Source organism: Mirounga leonina, unplaced genomic scaffold, assembly GCF_011800145.1.
Source record: "Mirounga leonina isolate KUSES-001 unplaced genomic scaffold, KU_Mleo_1.0 Mir_507, whole genome shotgun sequence".
Taxonomy (NCBI): Eukaryota; Metazoa; Chordata; class Mammalia; order Carnivora; family Phocidae; genus Mirounga; species Mirounga leonina.
In genome coordinates, this window is record NW_023270789.1 from 5939949 (window position 1) to 5960889 (window position 20941).

Consider the following 20941-nt stretch of genomic DNA (forward strand, 5'->3'; position numbering starts at 1 on the left):
GGTCCGAGGACTGGAAAAGGCCTCCTCGAGCGGCTGGGAGCGCTCACGTGCAGGTGCAAATGGCCCTGTGCGCGCTGGGACGCAGGAGATCACGTGCTACCTTCGCTATGAACGAGTGTAGGAGACAGGGGCAGCGCGATGAGCGAAGAATGGAAGAATCGAGAACAAAAAGACCCCAACACTGACGACACTAGAGGGCCACGGGGCACCGCGGGGCATGAGCTCCCATCACAGTACAAGGGATTTTAACAGGAAAGATGGACTCTGCATAATTCCGCTCTGTGGGGCTTCTCCTCCTCCGTTTTGCAAACTCGGGAAAAATGAGAGGCGCATTACGTAACCCTTGCCTTGTAATTCATGAACAAAGGGCCCAAATGGGTGCTCTTCAAAATTCCTAATTAGAAACCCTTAATGACGAAAAGGCAAGACACTAGATGCATTTTATGCCCTATTTCCTGGCCATTCCTACGTACTGCCCGCCCCCCCACTTAGACAGCGGCTCCCCAGAACAAAGCCCTGGCCATGGGGAGGGGCGCCCTGGGCTCGGCCCTGACAAGAAGGGCTCCGTGTCAACAGTGACTGTCTTTGAATCTTTAGAGGATTTCCCTCACTCAAGCAAGCAGACACTGAACACATTATCTTAAGAAAATAAGATCTGACAAGTATGACCCATCTCTCTCCCCTCTGGTGCTTGCTTCTCCAGCATATGGAGAAACAGCCACCACTCGTCCTGCTCACACGAGCTCATGCAAGGCGGGGTGCCCGGTTCCTTACCTTCCTCAGCAACGACCGTTAGTGTGACCGTGACACCAGCGTCTTTGATCAGCTGAACAATGTTATCATGGGACAGTTCAACAATGGACTGCCCATTCACCGCAGAGATGTGATCTCCGATTTTCAGTTTTCCACAGTGATCTGCTGGGCTTCCCTCTATGACTCGGCCAATTTTATGAGGAATAACTAGGGGGAAGAAAACGCCCAGGTTTTTCCATTATTTAAGATACGTTAGCGTCGGATTTATCATCACTTAAAAATTCAACATCATAACATCAAAACACATTCTTTAAAGGTAGAGCAAAAAAGTGTCACGTGCGATGACTTTACCCAACTATGACTATTGCTGTACCGTGGTCCGCTCTGGGCCCCATATGCATACACACTCCTTACATAGTTGCAGGAGTAGCACATAAACCTCGGTGCTGTTTTCCACTCACCATAAACCTTTCTCCAATTTTTATGCTGCCTTCCTAACGATCCTGTTTGAAGGCTACTGACCTCCCTGATATTTACGATACTCTCCCACGAAACTGATGCTTCTTGCTTATTGTTGGCCATTGAGACTGCATCCTATTTTGACTATTTCGGAAACTGCCACAACGAGACCATCTTTGGTTCTGCTGAAGGCGTATTTACTCCCACGGGGGGCCTTGTAAATAAATGCAGTTCAGATTCAAGGTTAGGACTCAGAATTCTGTTACTGCCCAGAAATCCAGGCATGGTGAGATGACTGACCGTTAAATCCTACTTAGTTCTGTAGCAAAATTCCTTTTGTTTGTGCCTTTAGATTTTTGGGAGAGGTGAGGGGAATCAGAACATGAAATGTTTAACGTTGAGATTATTTGGCTCAGGGATAAAATCCTGCCCTGAATGCACAAAGCGGAGGCTAAGACATTTGCCAAGACACACCACACAGTTCTACTGGCTCATGACGCTGAAGGCTCTCCTAGACTATGAAGACACTTTGCTGTTATGGCTTAAAACGAGTTCTCAGACACTCAGGAGATCTTGTCAAAATATCTTTCACCCCTTTTAATAAGGGGCATTTGTATTAAGAAATGTTCCTCCCAGGTTCCTTAAGAATTTCCTTACCTGGATCGGTAAACTTGTCGGGCATTTGCCTCCTGCTGACTACTGATTGTTACGAATAGGGATAATTAATATTTAAAATGGCACTCTATGTTTAATTTTCATCGTAAAATGGGCTCCTTAGTAGTATTTCTGAGTCATAGTAAGTGTATGTCAGGGACATTTTAATAGGCCTTCATTTGAACTGGAAGTTATTCTTGGCTGTGATTTATAGCCCCACAGACAGGGCCATTCCCTGGCTCTTCTAAGATTCTACAGTGAGAGATTTTATCCTAAAATAGAGGAAGTCAATGTTGGAAGCAAGTGCCTTTTAGCTCTGAATTATATCAAGCACTTATTATACCATTTTCCTTAAAACAAAGTAATTAGAAAAGCACCCGAGCAGTACGGGCCATGTCCTGTGCCAGGAGGTGTGAGCAATTTGCAGAGAGGACAGCAGGTCAGAAGCGTATGCTGAGGGGCGCCTGGGGGGGCTCAGTCGGTTAAGCGTCTGCCTTTGGCTCAAGTCATGATCCCAGGGCCCTGGGATCGAGTCCTGCATCGGGCTCCCTGCTTGGCGGGGGAGGGGAGCCTGCTTCTCCCTCTCCTCCCTGCTCGTGCTCTCTCTCTCCAATAAATAAATAAAATCTTAAAAAAAAAAAAGAAGGAACACGGGCGCCTGGGTGGCTCAGTTGGTTAAGCGACTGCCTTCGGCTCAGGTCATGATCCTGGAGTCCCGGGATCGAGTCCCGCATCGGACTCCCTGCTCATTGGGGAGTCTGCCTCTCCCTCTCCCACTCCCCGTTTGTGTTCCCTCTCTCGCTGTGTCTTTCTCTGTCAAATAAATAAATAAAATCTTTAAAAAAAAAAAAAAAAAAGAGGGGCGCCTGAGTGGCTCAGTTGGTTAAGCGACTGCCTTCGGCTCAGGTCATGATCCTGGAGTCCCTGGATCGAGTCCCGTATCGGGCTCCCTGCTCAGTGGGGAGTCTGCTTCGTCCTCTGACCCTATCCCCTCTCATGTGTTCTCTCTCTCTCATTCTCTCTCTCTCAAATAAATAAATAAAATCTTTAAAAAAAAAAAGAAGGAACATATGCTGAACCAGACAGTGGCCCTGTGGTGACCTTCTACCTCAATCCCTTAGTTATTCTCCTTCTTAGAAAAGATCTACTGATACGTGCTGTTCATTCTAGTTGCCCTGAGAAGAAAATCATTCAGACCCTTGACACGCTGAAAGGGGTTTGGTCAGACTTGGGAAAGCATCAAACAAAATGAATCTCTGACGTCTCAGTGGCTCCTTTCTCATCATGTGAGCAATGTGCTCAAAGGGAATCAGCAAATCTTGGGACAGAACTTCCTGAAGGGTTAGTTGTCTGGGTGAAGGAAGGTAAAAGTAGTCAGATTATTACAGTCTCGGCGTTGACAGCTGTATTATCAAAACAGTTAAAAACAGCAAAGAGACCAGGAGAAGGATAACTTTTGAACAGACTGGCAAGTTTTCAAGGTAACCCTGTAGAGTACACATAGCTAGGGACAAGTCTGAAGTCCTGCCTTGCTTTTGTTGATATACAAAGTCCACAGGCGTTTGCCATAAAACCAATTTATCTGTCTTCATTCATCTTTGGCCTAAATCTTCTCCCAGACTGGCTTGTCCAGCTGTTGAGGTCACTTCAGTGCTCTTAAAACATTTCTTTCGGGAAAAGAAAGGACAGTAACTGGAAATGTCCCCTCTCAAAGAATCCTTTGCAACCAGAACTGAGAAGTATGTGCTAAAGAAAAGAAACACTAAAACCTCTGAAGCACTAGCAAAGTAAAAACTAGGCAAGCCTTTTCATCCTAAATAGAGATCTTTTCTAGGGACTCTGTTCACTGAGCACTTGCACAAGCTGGGGCTAGGGCTAGGGCAGTAAGGGTGCTAGACCAGATCCCTGATCTTTGAAAAAGTCAACTGCAGACAATCTCAGAATTTCCTTCCTTCTTTTTTTTTTTTTTTTAAGATTTTATTTATTTATTTGTCAGAGAGAGAGAGAGAGAGAGTACAAGCAGGGTGAGGGGGGAGAGGAAGAGGCCAACTCCCCGCTGAGCAGGGAGCCAGTGCGGGGCTCGATCCCAGGACCCCGGATCACGACCGGCGCTGAAGGCAGACGCTTAACGACTGAGCCACCCAGGCACCCCGAGAATCTCAGAATTTCATGACTGGTGTCAGAGATGCTGCCGGGAACTCTGCTTGGGACAAATGTCCCCAGAAAATGCATTTAATCAGAAGAAAGAAAGAACCTATCCTGAACAGAGTACCAATCTATACCAAGACCAGGTCTATAAAGAATGATCTATTCTGAGAGCTTTCCTACCTTTTACCTGTGCTAACTCTTGTCTAAAGCGCACCTTCTGTGTAATGCAGTTTGCAGGACTGCTCAGTCTTCGGGAGTGAAAGCTCCTCATCCAAGCCCCCCAGGGCCCTCCTTCTATCTATACGAGATGCATGGCATCCCAAGAAGGAGGCTTGCAGGGCTCAGCATTCCATGAGATTATCATCTAGCATTTCAGTGAAATTACCAATTCTGGGTTTGCACCAATGACTGAAAAGCTCAAGTACTTTATATAAAATTCACGGGCACCCGAAGCCTAATTTACCATTCAGGTTGCTAATTAATGAGCTGCAAACACTCATTTCCTGCTACACATGAGCTGCTGCCTCAATCTTACATTTTAATTGGGCTTTCTTTCCCATCTTGTTACTCAAGTATTGATAAACTTTTTAAAGTTTCTTAAAGAAAAAAAAAAAGCAAGGGACAGTGACAAACACTTTTATAAATAACACAATGGTGGTAGCAGCAGAAGCTCCAACAGGCACCAGCAGCTAACATTTATTGAAGGTCCAGGCTAAGGCATGATCTCCTTTAATCCTCAGACTCCTATGAGACAGGAAGTGTTATCATCATCCTCATCTTAGAGAGGAAATTGGAGCTCTTGGAGGGTAAGTAATTTGCCCAAGATCAGACAGCTGTTAAAAGACATAAGCAGGGCTTGAATCTGAGTTTGTCTGATTCCAGAGCCCAACAGCTAATGACACTGTCTTATACAGAGATCCAGCATCTACGGTACACAAAACCATCAAAATAGAAGGAAACAATTAAAATGAATAAATATAAAAATATTTGAAAAATCTAAATATAGACAAACATACACAAATAAAAAGAATATACTTAATACATATTAAGATGCAACATACATTTTAAATATAAATGAATAATATAAAAATGTTAAACCTATATAAGTAATGCAACTTATTTTACTGAATTCCTCCATATTGCTTTGTTTTATGGTAGGCCCTAGACTCTCCCCTAATTTCAGCAGTCCTAGAAAAGGAGTCTCTTCAGTATAAAAAGCGGCTAGCATCTCTCACACTGAGTAATAATCTTGCACTGTTTTTGTTAATCTGAATGCATGGGATTCTTGGATGGCATGAGAATAAAGATATGGTTATCTAAAATGGTTACCTGGTTTGGGAAATACTGATTTCCAAAGCTTTAATACAAAATCCACCAAAAACCTGCTTTCTTTCATTTTTCCAACACAGGCCACATAATCATCCTCAGAGCATCAGTGACAGTTCCAGTTCCAAGTGTTACCATAGCAACTGCTTTTGGAAAATGGAAACTAGTATCCATGAGCAGTGACCTGATACTAGAGTAATAACTCATCCATGTCACAGAATCTTCTTCCTTCACACACTTGCATTAATTTTAGCAAGATTTTTGTAAACTGGTTTGGCTTCCGACACTCCTGCAAGGGTTTTCTTCTTTTTCTAAGATTTTAGTGACCCTCTAGTCTAAGAGGATCTCACTACTCGGGATATAATCAAATCCACTGGCAAAGGCAAGCACACATTTTCCTGTGGTCAAAGATGTTTACCATTTGACTTGGAAAAATAAAGTCACCAGACAAGTATGATAGATCAATCTCAATTTTCTGGTTCTCATCTTACATTCATTTGGATCTTATAATTATATTTATTTATTTTTAGTTTTTTATTGTTATGTTAATCCCCATACATTACATCATTAGTTTTAGATGTAGTGTTCCATGATTCATTGTTTGTGCATAACACCCAGTGCTCCATGCAGAACGTGCCCTCTTTAATACCCATCACCAGGCTAACCCATCCTCCCAACCCTCTCCCCTCTAGAACCCTCAGTTTGTTTCTCAGAGTCCATCGTCTCTCATGGTTCGTCTTGGATGTTATAATTATATTTAAAGATGATTATTTCTTAGAAACATAAAGGCAAGACAAATATTTAATTTGCTGGACTGTAACAGCCCTGAACAGACTAGAGGTAAGTCCTCCTTTGTTGAAGGAATTAATAATACATACACTCATCCTTCCCAGGTGACAGTATTCTGTTAAACTGGGTTCAGGATATTTAGATTAATGCTTAAAGTTCTGACAAAATTTTTACCTTTCACTGACGCATCTATAAAAGATAAAAATGCCTCTTGTCATTTAAGAAGGTTCCTTTATAGCTGGAATGTGGCAATTGTGATTAAACACAAAAGGACTATTTAAGACATATTTGGGTCAAGATTTTTCTATTAATCTGTTTTGCTTCTTCTCAACTACTTCTAGCATTTAATTCATTTCTGCATACGCAGTTTCTCCTAAAAAAAAAAAAAAAACCAAAAACCTATGCCTCCTTATTTGAAAAAACTCAGCATTGTCCTTTTGCTGAATCTCATAGGGCACGCCCCCCCATATCCTGCCACGGTATAATCTGGGTGCAAACGGAGCCGCTAAGACTGATGTTATGGAATCTGAGATGATAGCTAAACCTGAGGCCTGGAAGTTCAGATTCAGACTACATGGTTTTGAAAATAAAGAAAATATTCATCGTTCGTAAAAAGATAAGTCTCTAAGGCAATTTATACATAATTCCTAATTAGTTTCACAAAGCCCACTGGGAGACTCAGAAAACTGAAATTGCAGGGACAGTAGGATACAGCAGCCCTTACCTCCTGGAGGTGGTTTGTTTTTGGAGGTGAGGATGACAAAGCCAAATCCTTCATTTTCCTTTCGGTGCAAGACTACATCATAGGCCTCCTGCGGAGCAGGCCTGGCTGGGACCTCTGCTCGGTTCAGGCGGGGCGAGCCATTCTGTGTTGAAAGGAAGGCTTGAGAGCTATCATCCTCAGGTTGTTTCTCTATAATAAACATGAACAAGTCTGATATTTCTGGAAATCATAATTTTTGTTGACTAAAGTGTTTCTGCGCTAAGCCTCTCACAGGAAAATGCAGATTCGAATAACCTATAGCCTAGAGAAGCAGTCCCCCCACATGAGCTCTGGACATCATCGGGCGCAGCTGTAGGCTGCATCAGTGGGTCTGACAACTTCAATACTCTGCCAGTGTATAACTGGAAGAATGGTAGGTCTTCTCATTTTAAAGGAAGCTTTTCGAAGCTTCCATGAAAGTTCATGGCAAACCAATTCTTCTTGAAATTGTCTTAATTCCAGCAGGATTCTGACCAGTAATTTTAACAAAAGCTGGTAATGAAAACTGACCCAGTACACTTCCTTTTAAAATCAACGTTAAATATAACTTAGTGCAGGACGAAGATTATATATATTTTATATATGTAATATATCAAATATAAAATATATATACTACAAATTATATTATTTTTATATTTATATATTATAAATATAAGATATAATATATATTTATATATATATTATATATATATATATAATAAAACTGAATAATGTGATGCTGGGGTCACTGCACCAGGGCAGAGGTGCTGCCCCTCACTGGTTGAGAAGTTAGAATGTGTTTTACAGCTGCAATCTTCCTGATTGATGATACCAGATGCGCTAACCATCAGCAGCCCTCCACCTACCCCATCCAGCATATGACAAGCTGTCCACATGAACAGCCAATTCTCTTAGGCGTAGAATAGGTCATAGGAATCCCCAGCAAATGGAGAATTAACTTATACCTTTTTTTCTTATTCAAGTATGACATCAGAATTCAAGAAAGAATAACACAAGTTAGTCCTAACTGATTAAAAAAAAAAACAGGCAAATTTTGTGCCATAATTTGATCCGAGCCATCATTAATAAAATACGCCGCCCCTGAGGAATACCCACTTCTAAGTGCTCTTTTGGCTCAAAATCTACATGATTCTGAGATTATGTTTTAGAATTTCAACAAAGTGCGGCCCAACATCCAATCATTAATGAAAAATAAAGGTTTTGTTTTGTTTTGTTTTTGTATAATGCGTGGTTATAATGAATTAGCTAAATGCCTCCAGTAATACCAAACTACTATGAAACTTCTTCATGATGCTTTCCGGGAGAGAGCCAGCCTCTGGCTGTACAACATTTTTTACTGCATGTGGTTATGTTCTGTCTCCAACACAACCAACGCTGCATTAAATCTGAGTCTCTAAATGCCTGATACTTAGGGAAACAGGCAGGCCTTTCCTTTGGATGCTGCAATCAAAAACACCGTGCCTCATTTTTAAGAGTAATGCAAGTATTCATCAAGTCAACAAACATTTGTTGATGTCCACTCTGTGCTGGGCAGGCACTGTTCTATGTGTGGGGGATACAGCAGTTAACTAAATGCATAAATATCCCTACCTTGATGAGGCTTACACTCTTGTGCTACAGGGTTGTCTTTTTAAAATCTTCAAGTGGCAAGAATTCACTTCTAAAAATTCTGGTGTAATATTCACAAAGCTATTGATGAGAAAAATGTATTCACAGCCTCATGTAATGGTTTAGACCCTGGGCTCTACAATTAAACTCCCTGTTTTAATCCCTGGCCCTACTACTCATCAGTTATGTGTCTCTCAACCATTCTGTGGGTAACTGTAAAACTGAATAATGACAGTATTTACAGCCTAGTGTTGTAAAAACTAAATAAAAGAATCGGTATGTCTCAGACAGAGTGAAGCACTCAATAAATGTTTTTATTTTTTAATGTGAAATGACATTATATTAAAAATTCTCAAATAGAAACATTCTGCCCTCTTTGAATACTTGGCAATTCATCAGGATCCCAAGTTTTTTATATTCAGCTCAAGGGATCTCTTGGTATGACTAAAAAATTGTATTTGTTTTTAAGAAAACAGACTTTAACTTGATATTCCCGTCTACAATAACCTTGGCAAAATCTGTCAATACGTTAATATAGTCTTAATACAGAGGCCCAAATTTAGTAGTAGTATTATTTCCGGATCCTTTTGACCTTAAATGGCCTTCCATGATGAGGCTCTGGATCACACCAAATGGCTTATCTGATACACCAGGAAACATACTAAAATACCTGCAAAACCATATAGAAAACGGCCTAAGTCTCTTTGTTTCTTGATTAACCTATAAAGCGGGAACAGGCTCACATACCACCATAGAAGATCTTTCTTCTGACAGTTAATAGCACGTGGCCATTTCGAGCCGCCGTTGTCATGAGATCCAAGACTTGTTTGTGAGACTTCCCTTTCACGGGAATCCCATCAATGCACATCAGCTCGTCAGCTGCACGGAGCCGACCATCTTTCTCCGCTGCGCCCAGAGGAATGATGGCCCCGATGTAGATCTGATAAGAAAACAAAGTGTAGGTTGGTCTCTACAGTCAACTAAGATCTACTACGACCCTTAACTAAGTTAAAGACTTCCTGACCCAGTACTACACAAACTAACGTATTTTTGCAGTTCAACTATGAACGTTTGAGAACGGTAGTATCTTAGAAAGTGACCATTCTCTAAAAGGGCACTTCACATCACCACACTACATGATCCCTTCTGGATCTTCAGCGATGCGTAGACACAAGGTGGAAAAGGCAAAGCTGTTCAATAACTTAAAAACTGCCACTATCACTTTTAGCAATACAACAAAAGACACTGAATTCAGAAAATGCAGTTCTGTGGAATAGCTACTAAAAAGTACAAAAAGTGTATTAAGTGCATCTGCAAAGGTTTTCTACACACCATTCACCACAATTGGGATAATTCTCAAGAAACTCCCATTACATATGGTTACTAGTGGAAATTCAGTATTTACAACCCAGAAACATTTCTTGTTCCTAAATCTCAAAGCAGTAGATATATCTCGGGGGGAACAGAGTGGCCTGAGGTCCACTTACATCGAGGTAAACAGATCTGGCCCATTTTGCTTGCCGGCAATTAGAATCCTGTTATTAGGGAATCCTGAATGTTCGGGCTAGTTTCAGAGCTGCTAAAACCTGACATTTAAGAGAAGGGTTTCTCCCAAGTTGTTTGATATAAATTCTGAAAATGTCTTAGTCACCACTATATGTACCAACAAAATAGGAAGCATTAAAACAAAATCATGTCTTCCACCAAGAACAATTGCCCTGTATAAGCTGACCCGTCTTGAGCTTTATTTGTCTCTTATAATTGTTTTAACTATAGCCAATATGGCTAATTAGAACACATTTATAATACATAAATCAACTATTCTATCCAGAAATAGAAAGAAGCCTGTCATTTTAAAAGGTTATTGTTACTCACCTATCTTCCAAGCATGATAATAATGTCTTTCTTATATCACACAGAAAAAACTTAAATATGTTCTCCAACTCTACAAAGTACATTACTTCTCTGTCATTCAGACTAAGGGCAAAACTTAAAAATAGAAGCCATTACATTTGTTCTCTAAACTTTATGTGAGAATTGTGTACGAAGTTGTGCATTTTAAATGCTTTACAAACATAACCCTTATGCTTTCTGAACAGAAATATCAATTATTTCATATTTTCCTAGGTATAGCGGATGAAATGGCACGCAAAGTACTGAGCATGAAAATGTCAACCCATTAATAAGAGTAAGTGACAGAATATGCAAAGGCTCATGCCACCTGTTTATGGAGCAAAGGACAGACCGATGGTGGTAAACAGGATGCTTCTTTCTTAGAGAAGGCAAAGGTCTTAAAATTTAACAAAGGCAAAGGGAAATAAAAATTGAAAATAAGCTGTAGGCACGTAGAGAAAGACAGAAATTAATTACTGCCCAATTTACAGTGGACATATTCAGTTCTAGCCTCAGCCACAACAAGGTAACTGCGAGACCATCACACTAATAGAAATGCAGTTCTTCCTCTCATTCATGAGATGCTTAGAGAAATCAAAATCTTAAAAAAAAAAAAAAAAGAACAAAATCACCATATTCTACCAAATAGCCCCTAAAAGTTCATAGGAACGGCCAAATTCTGAAGTATGTGAACTTACAGACTGGTCCGGTCCCTCTCCTCCCAGTACCCGGAAGCCAAACCCCGACTCCTGTTTCCGAAGAAAAACATCCAAGTCCTTGGTGTTTGGTGCTAAGGGAAACCAGAAAAATATACATAAATAAGTAAAACAAAATACTTTGATTTATTTAAAAAGGATTACAATAAAACAATGCAATTATTTAGTAGGATATTACAGAGTTCAATAAACTATAACCTCAGAACTTTCTTGTAGGTGAAAACTTACACAAGAACATACCACTACATACTAGTACAAAAAAAAGTTCAATCCCAAATCTTTGTTTTCAGCTCTAAACAAAAGTTTGTATTGAGATTGCTCAGAAACATTTACCCCCACTTCCATTATGCTGCCATTAAGTCCTAATGCTTTCAAATCAATGTTGTGATATTAAATACAGAATCATCCAATTTAAGTTTGATATTTGATAGGTAGAAATTATCTAAATTAACATTTGGACAAATCCTAGGAAAAGAGAGCCCATAAAATGCCTTAATTCTACTCCTAAACTAATACCTTTGTTTTTGAAAAGCATTCCATACTCGCTTAGCCTAATTTTGCAAACGGGTATTATTTTAAAAGAAAATAATGATCGCTAACACCTACCATCAGCCCCATTTTCTAGCTGTGGAAACTGAGGCCTAGATAAGTGGCCCAGTGTCAGGCAGCAAGTAAATGGCAGAGCTGAGATTTCGAGCCAACTTGATTTCTAGGGTCCAGGCTCTTCACCCCCCCATTCTGTCCCCCAAGGGCAGGTCACATTCATCAGAATATTAAGTCCGGAAAATCTACTTCACAACTAAAATAATTTGACCTTCAAGAAAATATTGATGTTATTCACAAGCAAGAAGTCTTTGCTGGAAACATGTTGAGGAACTACATAAAACCTGAGATACCGTACGGGGTAAATCCTGATAATGTTCCTTAGAAGCAGTCTCTTGAGAAATGATTCTTATTAGAATTACAGAACTTTAGGGATAGAAGACTCTGGAACTCAACTCAGTTACTTTATGGGTGCAGCCTAAAGGGGCTGAGTAGTTTCTACCAATACTAAGAATATATCAGGCTTTCAATGGCAAATCAGAAGAAAGGGATTCCCCATAGTGCTATTAATTTAAATTATTGCTTTGCTGTGTTTGCATCTGGTTTTCATCTTTCTGAATATGGCCTGGGCCTATCAAGATAAAGATCTGGAACTGGTTAAATAACTATGAAGTCGATTATACATATTTCCACCTGTGTACAGAGTTTCCAAGGTAGATTTAGATCTGTTTCTTAGAAACAAATTAATTTAAAAAAATTAAGCCTACGTAAGCTGCAATTTTACTTTGGAAAAGATTTATCATTTTAAGTAAATTAGCACAAAACTGAATTTCTGTCTTCTGCATGCTCTCTGCTCATCACCTCTCAGCTGGGCTCCTCTGAGCGGTCTACTCTGGTTTCCTCCTCAGGCTGCACACCCTCTGATTTACCATTCCTCTTACTCCCGCCAGGAGAATCTCTCTGAAACCAAGTCCAAGATGATCATCCCTACAAACCATTCCGAGGCTCTCCATACTTTCTATGATGGACTCCCGCTTCCTCAGAACGGCCTCGCCCACCCTCTTCAGCCTGCTTGTCCCTGCTCTCCGCTCTGGTTTCCTGTGCCAAATGCACCCAGCTGAACTGGGCTACTTGCAGAACTCGGGCCGTGCAAGGTCAATGTGCAAAGGTTACTCCTGCTTTCCTTCCCTTTTTCTCGTCTCATGAACACCTCTTCGTCTTTGAAGATGTGGTTCCGGCTTAACTTCCTACGTGAAGCAGGATCTGACACTTCCTACCACCCCCAGTGGTAAAATTGACCATCTCCTCCTTTGGATCCCTGTGAGGCTCATTTGGACTTATTTATACACACTTCTTTGATTACATATTTGTCTTTTCCATTTAGGGTTAATCATCTTTTTGGGCACAGGGCCTGTGGAGCCTATTTATCTCTATAGTCCTAACACCTACTAGGGTGTTAGGAAGATAGTAGGTACTTAATCCCTGGTTTTGAAAAAAAATGGATGAATGAATGTTGAATAGAAATGGAAGAAGCCCAGAGTTATATGAAAATGGGGATAAGGAATAACTTTTCAATATGGTTTTGAAAGATGGAAAGGTCCCAGTTTTTCAGAAAATTCAAATTGATTTTGTCACATGCTGTCCTGAAATATTCCACAGCTACTTACGTTTATCTTCATATAAAGTCTTCGATTTCAGGTAGACCTCAGAAGGATCCAATTTCGGGGATCCTGACCTGATAATGCTGGGTGGAAAAGGCATAGGCTGGGGAATGGGCTCATTTATGGCCTCCAAACTTCCTGAATTTTCCTTTTTGTCTGTTTTCTGAAATGGAAAAGGGCCTTACTTAGTATTTTAGAAAACCAGATGGTCGATTAGTTCATAAAACTATTGTGTGAACCAGATGTGTCAACTGATGACAGGTGGGGAGGGGTATGGCAGGGTCAAAGCCACTGCAAAGTCTTGTAGGAATTTACCTTCATAGCCGTGTGTCCTTGGTTAAAACATATTTAACTTAAATTAGAAAAGATTTATACTGCCATCAACCGAAGGGCCTGAATTAGTCCTAAGTTTACACGATCTTGCCCTTTCCTCCACCCCCAAGACACAAACGGACTTAGAGAAGAAGACGGGCAAGGACATAACCCATGGCGGCAGCGCGTGGCAAGAGGGGGGACCCAAGTGAACAGCCTCGTGAAGCTTTTGATCCGCCCCACCTCCCCACTCACTCAATTTAATTCCCAGTGCAGATGTCTGAGATGCCATTCCTGCTCAGAAAATGGAGTAGGAAGTGTTACCTCTAATGCAGGCTATAAAGAGGACACTATGAAAACCCCACATGGCCAATTCAAATACATGAAGGAAGAGCGCACAATTGTGCGGGACAATCTGGTAAGGGCAACCAGGGGCATTAGGTTCGTATTTTTCCCATTCTTTCCCGAAATAATAGCCAGGCAAAATGATTTAATAAAATTTGAAAAGGAAAAAAAAAAAGGATCCAATGAACAGCCTGAGAAAATAAATACGGTTTTGAGAAGAGCCTGTTCTTCTGCATTCTTGCTGGGGGAGGCAGATTAGGGATGTCTGTGATAAAACAATAAATGTGGACTAGGATGCAGGAGGGAGTGGGGTGAGGACAGTCACTGCAACGTGCTGTCCCAGAGTCACTGACCCAGACCCCATCAGGTGGCAGGAAGACGAGAACAGCCTCCTCCCCTCTCCCTGACATGTCCTAGGGTTCTGTCAGAGCAGCGCGAGGTCACTGGTAATAAAACATTAGGGTCACCACGGCTGCACTGGCGTCCATTATGAAATAGAATGGTAGCACGGGAGTTAAAAACAATGACCAGAGGAACCAGAGAAACGTAGAAAAACACAGTGCAATTTTAACTACGTAGGCAAAAAAGTATTTCTGTTCACACTGGTTGTAAGTCTATACAAGTGCAGAATGTTTCTTTCCTGTTGAGCCATAAGACAGCAAATTTGTAGAGGATCCTACTGGGTGGATTAGAAAGAATTCACCCATTTTATATCGGTTGGTCTTTCCTTTAATAGCCTATGGTGGATGGTTATGGAAGCCCATCTTTCCATTGCAAGATGACAGACTCCCAATCAAGCAAACTAGAACTAAATTAGGATTGTATATATAATTGTCTTTATAGCCAGACCCACGTAATTGTGGATATTTTGGCAGCTACACGTCGCCCCAGCCCACTTTCTTTCCTGGCACTGTTTGCTGTACCCTTTTTTAGATCTTATTTGCTATATAGGTCCTTAAATAGGCTACTCAGTTATTCAGAAGAATGCCAAAGAAAACACTGTTACAAGTCTGACAGCCTATCACTTTGATAACAAGCAAATTGAGCACAGAGGCCACAGTTATTCTAGAAAGTCTTGTGTTGTCCATTGTGAGAAGGTTATCTCAGTGTGGGTATTTAATGTCCCCAGGAAATGATGTGAATCTACCGCTCCTTCTCTTTGGGCGTCAGGGAGATGTCACAGGTTTTACTCTCTGCCCTAACATGTAGCTACTTCCTTACCCTTGCTCCTCTGAAACACAAAGAAAGCAGAAGGACTTCGAGGTGGGCACTTCGGTGTCTTCATGCTTTACCATTTAGAGGACAGGGCTGCTGGCAGTATGGACAGCTAGCATTCGGTAGAAATACTTAACCAGGAAAGCACGCCTCCTCTCTACCTCACATGTTTCCCCAGAGTTTCTGACACAAGCCCAGGGCAGGATGCCTTCTCACTTCTCCCAGTGGATAATCACCACCACAGAGTGCTGCTCTTACGGAGGGGGACACCGTATCTCTCTTGCTGTGTTGGGAAGAAGCATGTGAGGACCACTGTATACTCACCATTTTGGCAGTTTTAGTTGGTGAAGGAGGACCTTAAAAAAAATGAGCCAAATTTTAAAAACAGAGGAAGCATTTCCAGATCACAAATACTGCTCATGTTTATGATAAAACTAGCTTCGACTTTTAGTAGGCTAGTAAATTCTATGGCCAACACCCGCTGTGTGCCAGGCATTGTACATATATTATCTCACTTCATTTTTGCGACAGTCCTAAGGCATAAGCATTACTACCACTTTATAGATCAGGTCAACGAAGACTCAAATAGATTACATCACTTCCTCATACCATAGAACAGGTAGCAAGGCAGGAAAATGGCATTACACCTGTGTGACACCAAACTCTGGTCTCTTTGTTAAAGGTGTTGGAATCCTGGATAACTCTCCAGCACTCATAAAGAGATCCTCCCCTTACTCTGAGCACATTCTACCATACCACCCAGAGAAGAAATAAAAATAGTTCAAAGAAATGAGAAAAGTGAAAAATACCCCAATGAAGTTAAACTGCTCATTTGCCTCAAAAATGAAAACTAAAAGCCAGAGAGAGAATCATGAAGGGCTAAATTTTATTCTTTAAAATACTAGTCATTCATAGGTAGGGATTTAAGAAAGCCCATCAAAATGCAACTTTATGATTAGTCCTTGGACCTGGATTTATGCCTGCGAGGAGCTCAAGTCAGCTGATGACCCTGGAAAATAAAAATCGTATTTCTCTCACACGAGGACCGTGGGGTTCAGTTAACATTTACGGACAGAGACTAAAGCTTAAGAGAAAAGCTTCGTGAGCACAAACTACCATGATTGGTTTACAGAGCGACTGCACACCATCTAACATTTTGCTTATTCACAGAGATGCTAGCTCTTTCAAAACATCCTCAGCACATCACAGAGGCGCAGATGAAGAACCACCGGTGGAAAGCGTCAATTTCTATTACTGCCATCAACAGAGAAAATGAAATTAAGAGGATATATTTCATGTGAAGAAGCACAATACTGTGACTCTCTCTAATCACTAAAGCCATAAATCAGATTTTAAAAAGAATATAGAGGGAAGAAAATCCATAATGGACACGAATGAGACCACTAATAACTAAAAAAACTGCTGCAAAAGATACTGCTTATGGAAGCAGTCAGAACCCTAAGGAAAAGGCACACTAATTACCAGCTAAGTCTGCTGGGGAAAAAGAGATTCTGCCCTGGAAGGAAGGACGATTAACAGATACAAATGCATGAAAAATGAAGATTTTTCCTTGTGCTTTTACTCACCTCCTCTTAAGATAAGCAATGGTACATCTGCACCTATTGGAAATTGCTTTAGCACCTCTACCACTTGGAGATGTGTTAAATTCTGCACATTTTGATGGTAAATTTCCTTAATTATATCCCCTTTCTGGAGGCCTTGACACCACTGACTATCCAATATCATTTTGACCTTCTGTCCTGTTGGGCTGTCAGCAATTGCAAACCCAAAGCCTTTGGGGCCCTTCATCAGAGGGATAGTCACTAGTTCGGGCTGGGAGCTGCCCGATGATGCCAGGGATGCTCGCTGCTCGCTTGGATCCGATGGCCCATTGAGACGGTCACTGATCAAGGTGGGTCCTGGCTTTCCATTCTGGTCCAGGACCACTGCTCCTGACTTAAAATCCTGAGTATTCATGCAAGTCTCTCCCTTGGTTAATGACTGTCCATTGATGACAGGAGTAGCAGCAACAATGTCCACAACAGGATCTTCATTGTCATCAGGAAGTGGATAACCACGGCATAGGGTGAGGTTGACATACTGATTGACAGGTACCAATTGAAACATCTGGACAACATCTGCATGGGTGTGACCAAGGACACAGCTGCCATTGATGTCTACAATAACATCACCTGTTAAGACATAATCGTATTAAAAATATTAAAACCACCAAGTAAGTTAATGTTTTGTTGGGGTAGGGTGGGACAAAAATAAATTTATCATCTAACTTTGAATTCTGGAAACCTCTTACTATTCATCAACTGCTGAAAAGATAGATTTTGAACACAGACACGTCATTCTCCCTTCTGCGGTTCTTCTCTAAAAAGAATATAAATGTATGAAACCTTAATTATCCTTGCAGCAAAGAGTGATGACCTCAAGCTCAAGGGAACCATTTGAAAAAAAAAACTGAATTCATACTGTCATTGTTAGTATATCCTCTGAGTCATACCTAGGCGGCCACACAAAGCCAGGTTCGTGGCAGCAGGTATTCAGTACATAGAAGAGGAGCAAATCACTCCATCAGCTACTTGTACAAACAGGCGATCTTTCAATGCCACCTTCTATTTCTTGATTTTAAGAGGCCAGTAATTACAGGGTACTTAAAAATTCATTCTAGTTTGAAGAATGTAAGGCTGAAGATTAGAATAATGTGACGTTGTTCCTTTGACATCTTTCTTAATCGTAGAGATTTTCAATTTATTGTAATTTCAGATTTCAAAAGGAGAAACAAGCAACAAGAGAATCCAACACAAGCAAAGAATGTATTAAGACTGAAAAGTCAACTAAACGAATTCTTGTAGAAGTTGGTTTTGCTTTCCTGATTTTACATTATTACGACTACTTTGTGGCAGAATCATTATTATTTGACATTCATCAGTGGTGAACTTTTTTTAATGCAGCCTTAACTTTAAAAACCTGCCCTCTAATGTCTCATCTGTTTGCTGCTTTTATTTGAATATGATTATTTAAAAGGTTATTGCCATATAAAGGTGCTTTAATTTGTTCTGATTGCATGTGGGCCTGAAAAAAATCAACATAAATGGTATTTAAAAACAAACACTAAAGTGTGCAGAAATGCGTTTCATAATCTAAGATGACACAGAAATCAGACTAATAAGAAACAAAGTCTAGACTTTCCCTCCCCTAGTAAAAGTTAATTCCCATGGAAGTATTGTATTGCTATGCAAATCAGACATCAGTTTTAGACAAATCTGCATCTATATTATGAAACCCTGACAGCACATTCAACAGCTACCGACTGTGTTTTGTGGACAAAATGTTAAAAAAAAAAAAAAAGAAAGTCGAAACTGAGAGCTTAAAAATTTTTACTAGTAATTTTACTCTCTAGTTTGTTAATCCTACAAAGTCATAAAGAAGAGTGCAAATAATTTTCCTTATAAATATAACTTTTGATTATTTTAACTTTTCTTGTTTTAAGTCTTAAGTCTCTTGTTTTAAGCTTCGTGTTTTAAGTCTTGTTTTAAGTCTTAAGTGGGAAAGCATAATATGAGAGATGCCATATCCTAAATGAAAATAAGCTGATATGCGTCATCAAAAATACCATGGCAGCTGAATCGTCCAAATGGGAGGACACATTTGCATTAGCAAACGGTCTAAGAAGCGACCTTTAGTGGCATAGTAACATCCTCCTAGGAAAAAGTGCTCAAGCCTCCCCCATAACTGTAGCCGTTCTTGAACTTCCGTTAACCCCCTCAGCCCTAAAAACTGTCAGCCATATAAAAATACCTAACAATTACCAAGACTTAGGGAAAACTATAAAAAGGACAGATTTATATGGCTCTCTAAAAATGGTAATTTCATGTTTATAATTCTTAACATAGGAGTTTAATTTTACTAACAACCACAGTAAGACTGAGGAAGCAAAAACCAAACCAAACCAACTCAAACAAAACAAAACTGGGGAAAAAAACTGGGGGACATCATTCGTTCGCTATCACCATAAACATTGCAATGGGTCATTTTTCAAGAAAGATTATAGGTACATGTTAGATTGCTCCCAAAGTACCCTACATCATCGAAGAAAAACTACCACACAGTTCTCTGAGATGATTAATCAATCTTTATCTTAGCACACTTGAGGAGTTATCTCGAGATGATACAAATTACTCAAAAAAATCAATACATTTAATATGCTTTCTCTAGCCGTACTCTTATAAAAAATGGCGCTCCTCAAAACTAGTATGCATTGAATTTAGAGGATAAACTATTTTAATACAGGAATCTCCCTCCCCGGTAGTGTAATCTAGTTCTCTCTCTCTCTCTATATAAGTGATATGTATATGTATATCTAGTTATTATATATGTAAATACATATTTATTATATATCAGTTTTATAAATATGTATGTAAACTAAACCTTTTCACTGTAGTTCTTTTTTTAATTAAATTAATTAATTAATTAATTTTTTTATTATGTTGTCAGTCATCATCACTGTAGTTCTTATTACAGCATCACTGCTCTTCAAATCTTTCTGAGAAATTCATTACCTGGTGCAATTTTCCCATCCTGAGCTGCAGGACCATCTTTCAGCACATTTTTTACTTGTAAAAACTCATCAGGCCTATCTCCACCAATAATGGTAAAACCAAATCCCATTGTGCTTTTCTTCAATGACGCTCGAATAAGAATGCCCTTCAGCTGGGAGGGATCTCGAGTAAAGTGGGATTTTTCCATATCTGTACCAAAATGAGAAATGCGTTTGAGAACAAAAATAAAAACAATGAACATGGCCCTCAAAGTCAACCTTTAAGAGAGTCTATATGACTTAAATATAACAAACCATAAAGGGAAGCACATTAGAGAGAATCTAGTGTTATGAAACAGAATTTAAATTCATAAACTATTAAAAAAAACTTAGCCAATGATGCAGGTGGTCTCTTATAGGCCTCCTCTATGTTATTTGAAAGGTAAAAGCACCTACTTTATCACCCCCTCATTACTTTGTTCGTACTTTTTCTCAACCCAAAGAGTCCTTCATATGAAGTCAAAATGATGCACCCGCGGGACCACCTTTATTATTAAATTCCTGAAGGTCTTGGACACCATTCAGCTGTACATCTCATTTAAATAAGCATCTACTGAGCTCTACTGAGAAAACACTATTCTGGGAGGATGAAGGCAACTGTCACACGCTTATGGAAAAGAATATACTGAGATATACTGAGAACTTTTTAAAATTCACAACTCAGGCTTTCCGCAGCCTTCAGTTTGTACCTGATGAAGGCATGAATTCCTGAACTATCAGTAAATAGCTTCATGTTTCTTTCCCTTTTACTCGTGTTCAGTGAATACTTTGGGAAGAAAGCAAACACAGCTCTACTGAAAAGCCTGTTTTTAGAGGTTTCCTCAGATGATCCTAAAACTGAAAGTGATCCATATTTGCAAATGATGAATTTTTACAACTCCTTCTCTTTCCTCTCCTCTCCTCTCTGGCTGCATTAGGGCACTTTTGAGAACCGTGAAAAGATCTAATTGTGCGATTAATAACGTACAAAAAACATTGTTTAAATTAACTTTTAAAAAGATGGTCTAACATTTGCTGCCAAATATTTAATAGTTTTACTGAGATATTATCACATATGATAACTGAGCCACTTAAAGTGTACAAGTCAATGTTGTGCAACCATCACTTAATTTTAGGAACCCCCTGCCCTGAAATCCCCACACCCGTT

At 40.0% G+C, this 20941-nt stretch overlaps 1 protein-coding gene across 1 annotated transcript in view; it reads right to left on the reverse strand.

The window, feature by feature from the left end:
• MAGI3 (membrane associated guanylate kinase, WW and PDZ domain containing 3) overlaps nt 1-20941 on the reverse strand; it is a 115149-nt gene that overhangs the window by 19701 nt on the left and 74507 nt on the right. The window contains exons 10-17 of the mRNA XM_034990279.1: nt 19757-19945; nt 16772-17377; nt 15510-15541; nt 13320-13476; nt 11092-11183; nt 9248-9440; nt 6854-7042; nt 775-960 (exon numbers count right to left, since the gene is read on the reverse strand). Coding sequence (XP_034846170.1) covers nt 775-960; nt 6854-7042; nt 9248-9440; nt 11092-11183; nt 13320-13476; nt 15510-15541; nt 16772-17377; nt 19757-19945 — 1644 coding nt within the window. The remainder of the gene's footprint in view (nt 1-774; nt 961-6853; nt 7043-9247; nt 9441-11091; nt 11184-13319; nt 13477-15509; nt 15542-16771; nt 17378-19756; nt 19946-20941) is intronic.